At 34.1% G+C, this 12,408-nt stretch overlaps 2 protein-coding genes across 2 annotated transcripts; both read right to left on the minus strand.

Annotated features, from left to right (window-relative positions):
• Positions 1-191: 191 nt before the first annotated feature.
• On the minus strand, positions 192-11,436 carry LOC132713244 (UPF0739 protein C1orf74 homolog). The gene is made up of 6 exons (XM_060695747.1): positions 11,277-11,436; positions 9,550-9,616; positions 8,549-8,633; positions 8,004-8,080; positions 5,377-5,455; positions 192-4,003 (listed from the first exon to the last, which is right to left on the minus strand). Exon 6 carries the CDS (start codon positions 3,745-3,747, stop codon positions 2,977-2,979), a length of 771 nt encoding a protein of 256 aa, XP_060551730.1. The 5' UTR covers positions 3,748-4,003; positions 5,377-5,455; positions 8,004-8,080; positions 8,549-8,633; positions 9,550-9,616; positions 11,277-11,436; the 3' UTR covers positions 192-2,976.
• On the minus strand, positions 3,941-8,879 carry LOC132713248 (ribonuclease P protein subunit p14-like). The gene is made up of 5 exons (XM_060695750.1): positions 8,857-8,879; positions 8,549-8,633; positions 8,004-8,080; positions 5,377-5,455; positions 3,941-4,003 (listed from the first exon to the last, which is right to left on the minus strand). The coding sequence occupies exons 1-5, from the start codon at positions 8,877-8,879 to the stop codon at positions 3,941-3,943; spliced, it is 327 nt and encodes a 108-aa protein (XP_060551733.1).
• Positions 11,437-12,408: the final 972 nt, after the last annotated feature.

Consider the following 12,408-nt stretch of genomic DNA (forward strand, 5'->3'; position numbering starts at 1 on the left):
TTAGGCACAATCAGACAACTAAGTAGAACCACCAACACTAACTAGTTCAGAGTGAACTACTATGGTCATCCAACATCAGAACACTTCACCTCTCATAGTAATAATACAAAACATTTGGTTCTGGTGGTAAGTTAATATATAATTAAATAAAGATGTTCAGATGATGGAGACTATCTGTAACTATAACAAATAATATTTTTCCAAAGTTTAGTCATTTTTCAAAACTAAGAAAAACAAAAACATTAATATAGTCAATATGCACCCTTTTTTATTGAAAAATAAATGCATTGCAAATACATAACCTATGTTAGTAAACAATATTGTAAGCACGTTTTATTTTACCTTGATTATTATAAACAAACCTTGCAAAATACTTTACCTACTCATATTAATAACAAGGGTGCCATAGTCACAAAATACGCCCGTTTACGAAAGCTTTAGATGGAGATGGGGGCATTATGGATAAGTGTTATCTAGCAAGCAAGTTTTTATCCTTGGCACTGTGTTGTTAAATGAACCTTAAAACAAATCAGTAGGGAAGATATGCACAGGATGTGTGACCTTGACCTTGGTCGCAGGGACCTGAATTTTATGCACGGCACTCAGCCTCACAATGATGAACATTTGTGCCAAATTATATTGAAATCCCTCTCTGCATGTAGAAGTTTTGCTCCAGACAAGCGTTTTTCTATGAACTCTAACTGTGACCTTCACCTTTGACCTAGAGACTTGGTTCATGTGCAGGGCACTACGTCTCATGGTGGTGAACAATTCTATAAAGTAACATTAAAATTCCTCCATGCATGTAGAAAATATGCTCCGGACAACATCTGGATATTTAATCATCTCCAGTGACCTTGACCTTGCAAATATTAACCTAAATTAAATGTGTCACACCTGTAGTCATGATAGTTACCATTTGTGCTACAATCCATCAATAAATGATGAATAAATGGTCCCTATACACATCTTCAAATTTTTATCTGAACTTTGACCTCTATGTGTAACCTTGACTTTGGTCGCAGGGATCTGAATTTTGCGTGCGACACTCAGCCTCACAATGGTGAACATTTGTGCCAAGTTATATTGAAATCCCCCTATGAATGTAGAAGTTTTGCTCCGGACAAGCGTTTTTCAATGAGCTCTAAGTGTGAACTTGACCTTTGACCTGGAGACCTGGATCATGCATGGAGCAATACATATCATGGTGGTGAACATTTCCATAAAGTATTATAAAAATTCTTCCATACATGTAGGAGATATGCTCTGGACGAAATCTGGATATTTCATCATCTTCAGTGACCTTGACCTTGTATATATTGACCTTAATTATATGTATCACAGCCATAGTCTTGATAATGACCATTTGTGTTACAATCCCTCAATAAATGATGACTAAATGGTCCATATACACATCTTCATATTTTTATCTGAACTTTGACCTCTATGTGTGACCTTGACCTTGGCCGCAAGGACCTGAATCTTGCGCGCGACACTCCGCCTCACAATGGTGAACATTTGTGCCAAGTAATATCGAAATCCCTCTATACATGTGGAAGTTTTGCTCCGGACAAGCATTTTTCAATGAGCTCTAAGTGTGACCTTGACCTTTGACCTAGAGACCTGGTTCATGTGCGCGACACTGCTCCTCATAGTGGTGAACATTTCTATGAAGTTTCATTAAAATCCCTCCATACATGTAGGAGATATGCTCCGGACAAAATCTGGATATTTCATCATCTTCAGTGACCTTGACCTTGTATATATTGACCTAAATTATATGTATCACAGCCATAGTCTTGATAATGACCATTTGTGTTACAATCCCTCAATAAATGATGACTAAATGGTCCATTAACACATCTTCATATTTTTATCTGAACTTTGACCTCTATGTGTGACCTTGACCTTGGCCGCAAGGACCTGAATCTTGCGCGCGACACTCCGCCTCACAATGGTGAACATTTGTGCCAAGTAATATTGAAATCCCTCTATACATGTGGAAGTTTTGCTCCGGACAAGCATTTTTCAATGAGCTCTAAGTGTGACCTTGACCTTTGACCTAGAGACCTGGTTCATGTGCGCGACACTGCTCCTCATAGTGGTGAACATTTCTATGAAGTTTCATTAAAATCCCTCCATACATGTAGGAGATATGCTCTGGACAAAATCTGGATATTTCATCATCTTTAGTGACCTTGACCTTGTATATATTGACCTAAATTATATGTATCACAGCCATAGTCTTGATAATGACCATTTGTGTTACAATCCCTCAATAAATGATGACTAAATGGTCCATATACACATTTTCATATTTTTATCTGAACTTTGACCTCTATGTGTGACCTTGACCTTGGCCGCAAGGACCTGAATCTTGCGCGCGACACTCCGCCTCACAATGGTGAACATTTGTGCCAAGTAATATTGAAATCCCTCTATACATGTGGAAGTTTTGCTCCGGACAAGCATTTTTCAATGAGCTCTAAGTGTGACCTTGACCTTTGACCTAGAGACCTGGTTCATGTGCGCGACACTGCTCCTCATAGTGGTGAACATTTCTATGAAGTTTCATTAAAATCCCTCCATACATGTAGGAGATATGCTCCGGACAAAATTGGACGCCGCCCGCCCGCCCGCCAGGGGCGTTCCCATAATACGTCCCGTTTTTCAAACGGGCGTATAATAAAAATGATGATGATAATAATAATGTAAGTGCATTGTAATTCACATGAATACTGTAAAATGCAGTATTATACATTGTATTATAATATCAACACCAAATGTATGTTAACTTTTTAATCATGTACATTTTATGATTTATAATTAAACCATATTTGATACAATATTTAAGTTTTTAGTAATTATGCAGTCCTGATACTAGTATTACCAATGATTGCTAACATCTTCCCAAAGTTCACTTTGCATCATTGAAAATAGTCCCATGTTGAAATTACACAACAGCCAGATATATTTTCATAAACAAACAGCTTCTAGAATAACTTCTTCAAATTTGATTGTTACATTAGAAAACAGGTCTTGTTCATTGACTCTATCCCTCAGTCTATGAAACCATTGGTCAACAAAAGGTCTACAGATAATGCTAAGACATGATGGATAACTAAATGAGTACAGACAATGACTTTTTGGTCTTTCTTTTGAATTCTGTCCATATCTCTGAACACAGCAAATTTCAACCTTTACATTGGTCAGTCTTTCCATTGATAAACAATTGCCTCCCTTGCCATCTTGACTGTCAAACCAATAGACAACTGGGTAATTTAACAACACACCAAAAAGACTGGATATATTACATGTTAAACAACAGCCGGACAAAAACTTCACCTTGCAGCAGTCCAGCTCTACTATCAAATTCTCAAGATTTTCTTTAATACTTTTAGCAGCATCTCCAATACCACATATCTCTGGTTCCTTAAGATATTCAGACACATCAATTAATCTCTCATTAATGCCAATTAGAGGAACAATTTGCTTCAATTCATCAGTATTCACTATTAAACAATCCATTTCAATTTCTATTACATTAAGATTATTCATAATGAACTCCTTCTCTTTTAGATCTTTTAGAAACTCCACAAGTTGTTTTCCATTTGGCTGACCTATATCATACAGATATGCAGGCTTGATTCCTTTGTCAACAGCCAGTATGTCCATCATGAAGCTATCCCAATGCCTTGCTACCTTTCTTCCAAGATGTTTAATAATGATATTTTTCCAAATATCCATTTCAAAATCTAATTTGATTACTAGTAACCTTCCTAGTAGGATTATTGTTCACTTTTATATATTCATTTTTAATTTGCAATTTTGATGAAAATTTGGCTAATTGCTTTTGTCACAAATATTTTTCTTACTAGGTCTATGTTATTATTAGATACTAGACAGTTCAGTTTCAAGTATTCCATCATTTATATAACAGCTATTCCAACTCTAAACTCATAGATCTACTGTTACATGCCATGGCCATCAGATGTGCTGAAACCTGTAATGAAAATAGAAAGACTTTATAAGAATTAAGTTGATATGAAACTTTAAAATATCAAAATTTTTACGTTTAAATCTGGCTTATATTCAATGCACTTATATTATAGTCCAAATTTTAGACTTGCCAAAAAATAAACATTGAGCAAATTAGCTATAGGCAATGTCATAAGTCTGACATAAATACAATAACGAGTCTTTATAATGTGTTAAACCATTCATGCCAAATTAGTTTGGCTACATAACATGATAGAAAACATACTGTGGCTTCACAGATGTTTTTGTTTTTTTTGTTGTTGTTGTTTTTTTTTTTTTTTTTTTTTTTTTTTTTTTTTTTTTTGGGGGGGGGGGGGGGGGGGGGGGTTGTTGGTTTTTCTTTTCAAAAAAGAAATACATCTGACATGTAAACAGTTATTAGATCTTAGGACTAATATTACAAAGGTCAATACCAGAAAAACGAATACTCTTACATCATTATTCCCTATCAATCACTACAACCTTCTACAGTATGCAAGTTGCAACAAAATGCATATTTGTGACTCAGAAAGGAGGACATCTGACCAATAAACAGTTCTTAACCCTAATCCTGCTGTGACAGAATGTGATTTGTCTTGGCCACCAGTGTAGAGCAAAGTCAGAGCAAAGTCAGCCTCCATATTCTGTACAGTTAAACCAGAATCTTTACTGTTGATAGCTCAATTTTTGTTTTGATATTGAAATCCCTTACTATTTGAATGGACTGTTCTAATCCAGTGTACAATTTATTTAAAAAAGTTTATATCATTTACCTGAGCAAATGGAAATATACATGAAAAAGTGCAAATTCCAGCAGCATTTATTTTCTATTGGTCATGATTGCAATATCTTTTGCAGATATAAGGCAATTTGGCAAAACATTAGTCACTGAAGTGATTTTAACATTTATTCTTTTTCGAAATTTATAATTAAGTATCCCCCTCCCCATTATTATGATCCCATTTTTATCATAATTTTCGAATAAGGGTAATGATTCATTTTCATTTAAGATTCATTGGTAAATGTTACAGACACAATATCTAAACTCTTCGTGTATGCTCCACTGATACTATTGTTTGTTTGTTTGGGTTTTACGTCACACCGACCCAATATAGGTAATTTGGTGACATTATTTCAAGCATGAACCAGCACCTGAGTAGAACCACCGACGTTCTGTACGCTAGCTGGATAGCTTCCTCACATGAAAGAATCCAAAGTTCCTGTCGGGATTCGAACCCACAGCGGTGAGGGGCAAGTGGTTAAAAGTCAAGGACTTTAACCACTCAGCCACTGACGCCCCCACTGATACTATAATTATCTTCATGTTCTTACACAAAACAATGGAAATCAGAAAATTACCTGCAGCACCCGAAATGCACAAGCACGTCCCCTATATTTACCATAGAAACTTAGGGATGACCATATCTTTGTCAAACACCTGAGAACACAAATCATCAAAAACAAGATATGTTTGTAAAACATGTATGCCCCCTATCGGCAGCCAATTTGTCATGTGATCAGGTTATTATGCATGACTTCTGACCCAGTGAACAAGCAATTAATAAGGGTTATCTAGTATCTACTGGTCATGACTAGTCAAAAGGTAATAATTATTGTGACCCCATAGGTTGTGTGCAGCAATTAAAGTTATTAAAAATCTTACCAAATAATATATACATAAATTTTATGAATCACATAGGCCTCATTAATGACAGCCAAGTTGTAATAATACATAAGACCTTCAAATGTGTATACCAAAAGCACATAAAAATATCAACCAAGGCAACTTGAGTTGTTGAGTTATTGGTTAGAAACGGTCATTAAGTACAAGGTCACTATGACATTGACCCCTTGACCCCAAAATCAATAGGGGTCATCTACTGGTCATGACCAATCATCATACCAAGTTTGAAGTTCCTAGGCCTAAGGGTTCTTTAGTTATTGACCGGAAACCATTTTTTCCTACAAGGTCAATGTGACCTTGACCTTTGACCCCTTGACCCCAAAATCAATAGGGGTCATCTGCTGGTCATGAACAATCACCATACCAAGTTTGAAGTTCCTAGGCCTAAGCGTTCTTTAGTTATTGATCGGAAACAGCTTTTACCTACAAGGTCAATGTGACCTTGACCTTTGACCCCTTGACCTCAAAATCAATAGGGGTCATCTACTGGTCATGACCAATCACCATACCAAGTTTGAAGTTCCTAGGCCTAAGGGTTCTTTAGTTATCACTCGGAAACCATTTGGTCTACGGACCGACGGACCGGACGGACCGACAAGTGCAAAGCAATATACCCCCTCTTCTTCGAAGTGGGGGCATAATTACAAAACACAAAACATATATCAACAACAACAGGTAATTTCTATAAATATATGTAAATGATAAAAGAAAATTAAATTAAAAGGAACAATGTTTACATGCAGAAAATTAAATCTCTTAATAACACTCAAGTGCAATTAATTAAGAAATATTTCAGATATTATTACAAAGTTATATTTACAACAGTTTTGGAGAAACTACAAAATCAAGTCTGACATGCATGAAAATAAATAACAAAACTTTTAATTATGTTAAAGGCCCATTATTAACCAGAAAAAAAATATTTTTATTTCATGAAAGGTTCTCATTTTTGGTGTACTTCAATAGTTTCAAAAAAGTTACTCATTGGCCATTTTAATATTTTGTATGCCATAAAGGAAGTCAAAATGCTACTTTGTTTACAATTTTGCTTCTTTTCTGACAAATAATTCCACAAATAATTTCACATACAGCGCTATTTTTCTTCTGGTTTACAAGCATCTAATATGGTCTAAACACATTATTTAAACAATAAAAAAATCATATTTGTCCTTTCTAAAGAAGAACTAGAAATGTGTACATAGGACACAGGTGCCCCCAGCGCGCCACTGTTCTGTCAGTCTTATGACTCTAGGTCAAATATTTTTTGAAAACTAAAAATCTTTTGCTAAGTAAAGGGCAAGAAATACAAATACTGAATAAATCCACAAGCAAACCCCAAGGTGCATAAGTACACATGCTGACCAACATTCTTGTAAACTTTCAGGCCTACAAGTGAAAATACTTTTTAAGCTATGCATGAACAAGTTGAAAATTGCAAATTTATGTTACTGTAAGTCAAGGGCAATAACTCTAACAAAACTGAAAAAAATCCACATGCAAAGTCCCAGGTGCATAGCTTCACAGTGATGTGAATCATTATTCCTGTAATTTAGTGATGTTGATCATTATTCCTGTAAAGTTGGTTGATTCTAACTCAAGCACTCAAGGAACAAATAACAACATAATGAAACGGTTTTTACTAAAACAAGGGAAATAACTCTACAAATACTGGATAAATCCACAAGCGAAACCCCAGGTGCAAAACTAAATATGCTGAGCAACCTTCCCATAAGGTTTAATGAATCTATGTCAAATCCATTTTGAGTTACATGCGACACAAGTTGAAAATTGCAAACAAATTTCTTAGTCAAGGGCAATTACTCATATATACTAAATAAATCCAGACAAAAATACCCAGGTTCACAACTACAACATGCTGATCAACATTCCTGTAAAGTTTTATGACTCTAGGTCAAATCCTTTTTGATTTACATGTGACACAAGTTGAAAATTGCAAAATTTTACTAAGTCAAGGGCAATAACTCTAAAAATACTAGAAATATCCAGACGAAAATACCCAGGTGCACAACTACACATGCTGATCGACATTCCTGTAAAGTTTCATGACTCTAGGTCAAATACTTTTTGAGTTATGTGCCGGACAGACTGAAGGACGGATGGACAAAAGGACGGACGGAAGGACAGACAAGGGTAAATCTAAATGCCCGCCACTAAGGTGGGGGCACAAAAAATTACTCGTTTCTGAGGAATAATGTGCCTTTAATAAGTACATCAATCAGAGAACAAAAGCAGAAAAGTCAGTTGCAGGCATTCTAAGATGAATTATATTGCAACTACTTACTTGTGATAAATTCTAATGATTGCTGTACGTTCATGCTCATCATATCTCAATATGTCAATCAATGTGGCTGCCCCTGCCTTTATAAAACATAAAATTCAACTCTGATATAACAATAATGACTGTTTTAAAGCTTAATACTCTATGTTACATATGGGATATATAATTTCAATTGTAAATTGAAATAAATATATAATTTCAAATGTAATTTGAAAAAAATATATCATTGCAAATGTAGATTGAACTAAACATGAAAACAACATAGCTCTCTATTAAGGTGAAAATGAAGCACACTAACTATATCATTTTCATAAGATGATTTTTACCACTTTGTATATATTTATCTTTCAAAAATTTCAGCAGATTTGATTTTTTTTATTTTGTATTAGATCCAACAAACAATAAGAAATAGTTGTTTAATGTTATTGCCAGATCCAGATTCTCAGACAGATTGACTGAAAGGCATTAAGTGATGAACTCATAAATCTACCTTTTCCTTTTATTCTACATTCATTTTCATGAGTAAGAAAATATAAGTGTAACCTTACCAGTCCAAAAAGGGAAGTTACAGCCTCTATAACAATCTGCTTGAAATCTAATGCACTTATTTGCAGGTCCACATCTTCAAAATCCCTGAATTAAACAAAAGTAAAAATATGCACATTGATCTTGTATTTTTAGCTTAAAATGATACATTCATCAACAGTAAACAAATATAAATTGGCATATTTTAAACACTACTTGTATCTTATATAGTTCAAGTTAAGCTGGAAAATAATCTGTAATATTGGTAATATTGTAAACTTACATCAAAGATATTACATATATACAGAAAGATGGCTAAAATTATACATACCTATAAATTTTAGGTATCTCCATTTGGCTTAAAATGTATAACAAAGGCTTTGACCTATTCACTAAATTATGATTGTAATTCATTTAAGGAACATTTGTTTGTTTGTTTGTTTCATTTTACGCCTTTTCACAAAAGTATTTCAGTCACATAGGCGAGTAGTTTCCGAACCATTGTTCCTGGAGAGTTACACCAGTACTAGACTACCTTCCTCCGTGCTAAACTACCAAAGCATCTCCCTGGGATCAAACCCACGCCAGAGAGGTAGCTGAATAAGAAGTCACCACTCTAACCCCTCGACCAAGAGGCGGTCTCATATTTTTATTTTAGGAACATGACTTGTGGAACTTTTGCAACAATGAATTGTTCTTTATGAGTAAACACAGGTTTCAAATAAAAGAAAAACATCTTACAACAAGTACAGGTTCTAAAGAATGTGTAATCATGGCTGTTACTAAATTTTCACACTTTATAAAGTAAATTTGAAGAATAATTTTTAATGCAGGAACATTGTCAAATATAAAAACAGCTATAATTGAGAATGTATTGACTATATTACTTTACTTAATATAATAACACTTTATATAAAGGAAAAAGCAAGATAAAATTAACATTGCACTAAATGTACTTTATAAAATTGACAAATATTAATTTTATTTCTTAGTTCTAACCTAAACTAAAATCATTTATACTTACAGTCTTACTTTCAGATAACAATAGTCTGTTGTCCCTTTAGTTACAAGTTTTTTGTACATCACACTTTCTGGAAATAATAATAAATGGTCCAAAAGATGCTGACATTGATATTAAATATTGTTTCACATAAACTTAATACAATTCTTTACATTGTATCACTGCAATTCTGATTTAAGTTAACATTCTTCCAATTCTTGCAAGATTTCACATGAAGACCACTTCATTTCTATTGCCCCTTTGGCTGGGGTCATGGATTTCAAATATTTAATCAATTGAGTGGTGCATAAATATTGAGGAAATCATAGTGACACATACACATACATCATTTACATCTGATGGAAGTTAAATGTCCTACATCATAGTACATGCTTTATAAAAGCAACGCTGTGATAGCTTAGTGACAGTGGCATGCCAGCCAGCATAGCTCAATCGGTGAAAGCACGAAACTTATAATCTCAAAATTGTGGGTTAGATTCCAAGTCTGGCCAACTAAAAATTACTATTTAATCAGTCTTTCGGATGAGACTTTTAATAGAGGTCCAGTGTATGAGTGCTTTAAGGTTAACACTTGGCACGCTGAAGAACCAGGAGAAGCTTCTGGAATTTGGGCATCTTTCTGTATCTTATCTTGCACAATCCTTCAAAATCTAAAATGACTCATACTCTTCTGGAGAACTCGCTGATATGGGCAACTGCTGGGGAGTATAGATAAACTCAAATACACACAAATTAGTGACAGTTTGACGTCGGTTAGTGCAAGGGAGGATCTAGCTTAAGGTCTTCAGCATACCCATTTATACACTATGACATAATGTAAACGCTGAAAACAGACCCATAGGGAAAGTCCAACAATAATCGCTCGTATCCATACATCTAGCATGCCATGAACTAAAGTGAAGCATACCTTGATAAAACTATGTATAATCTGTTGATAAGCCAAGGATAGACATATAAAAAAACTTATCACGAACATAATCCACCTTATAGTTTCCGACAGGTAAAAAATGCAACACTTGGCCGCGATATAGCCAAAATGTTTGACCATGTGATTTTGAGATTGACCTTTACAGGTTAATTTGTGTGGACGGTTCAGAAAGCAGAACCCATGGGTCATGTGCTTCCAACTTTTTTAGTAAATTATTTTTTTTTTAAAGATATTTAAAAAGGTGAGTTACTAACTTGTATTAAATATAATTTTATTTAAGTACTAAAAAATTAAAGAAAATAAATAAAAAACATTATCTTGAATTATAAATATTGAAATCATGTCAACAAAGATGTTCTAAATATAGTATGCGACTCTACTCTAGTTGGTTCCTGCAACATACATCATTCATCATAAGAGGTCTCGCGTAGCTCCTCAATGTCATGGCTGCCTGTAGTCGGAGTAATTGATGTTTCACTGTTAAATTGGTAATTTGAATGACAGTATTAATTTTTGGAACTTTAAATATTTATGGTGTAGAACGATATCAAAATAGTTGTTTTATCGCAAAATGCACGATAATTAATTGGGACGATGGTATTTGCAAATAAAAATAAGTTTAAATCAACGTATGTTATTCTGGTTATGTTTCGTAACGTGTCTTATTCAAAACTTTAATGCCGCATCAGATGAAAAACAAAAATGTTAAAAAGCGGCTTATAAAGTTTTGGAAGCGAGAGCTAGGGAGGATCTAACATAATTATGTTTAATGTCACAAATTATTTTTCAATAGAAGACCTACCTGTATTTCAACTTAGCATAATAATAAAGGTTCAAGTTACACAGTAAATATTAGAATTTGTTGACACAATGAAACTCGTAAACTGATTAACATCATGAACATGCTCCAAATATTAAATTCTGTACAAATGGTGTAAGTATTTCAAAGGGAAGTAAATATGAACAAGTAAGGTTAGACTATATTCCGTAATTGCGAGGTTTCGGTCGTATAATTAACACGACATTTCTGTACGGGTACATGTAGATTTAAATACTATGGGATTTACGTAATAAGTACATGTACAATTAACATTAATACATAAAATAAAAAAAATAAATATTAAAAATTTCCAAGTACGTTGAAGAGCGAAAATATTCTTAGTCATAAAAATGAGTTACATTACAGTATAGCTGGTGATATAGTATTTATCTATATTGATAATAACTTAATGCATATTTACTTAAATGTAAAACTATCTTTACTTATGAAACTGATGTTAAACATTTACAGGGAAGGGCCCACGATAATGTTGTAAAAACTTTTGGCCCAACCCTTTTGCATATTGTGTAATTTTGTTGATGTAAATGAATTGATGTATATCTATGTATACCATTAAATATTATAAAACTAAAAAAAATACATGCAGACCTTAAATATCACTGATATGAATATCCTTCGAAATGTAGAATCTATGGAAGCGTATATATGGTAGTATCCCCCTACATGAACGCGCCAACAGGATGTACCATATACGCTTCCGTACATTCAAGATTTATTCGGTCGTGTTCCCAAAACATTTTTAAGGTAACGCTTGAATCGTGGTAAAGATATCTTTATGAAGTATATGCTGATGATGCACATCTTTTTAAATTCATTGCCTTAAATTCTTTCCATGCTGGCATCGGAAGTGATTAGCCATTGCCACCAGTATAAGCCAAGTGATTATCATTTGCCACCAGTATAAGCCATGTGATTATCATTTGCCACCAGTATAAGCCAGGTGACTATCATTGCCACCAAAGTTTTAAGGCCAGGTGATTTACCTTTCCACCAGTTTTAAGGCCAGGTGTTTACCTTTTGCCACCAGATATCCAGGTGTTTAAACCCTTTTTGGCCCCCAGTAAAAATCCAGGGATTACCTTTGCCCCAGTAA

The sequence above is a fragment of the Ruditapes philippinarum genome, unplaced genomic scaffold, assembly GCF_026571515.1.
Source record: "Ruditapes philippinarum isolate M1 unplaced genomic scaffold, ASM2657151v2 ctg647_1_1_1_1, whole genome shotgun sequence".
In the NCBI taxonomy this organism is placed as follows: Eukaryota; Metazoa; Mollusca; class Bivalvia; order Venerida; family Veneridae; genus Ruditapes; species Ruditapes philippinarum.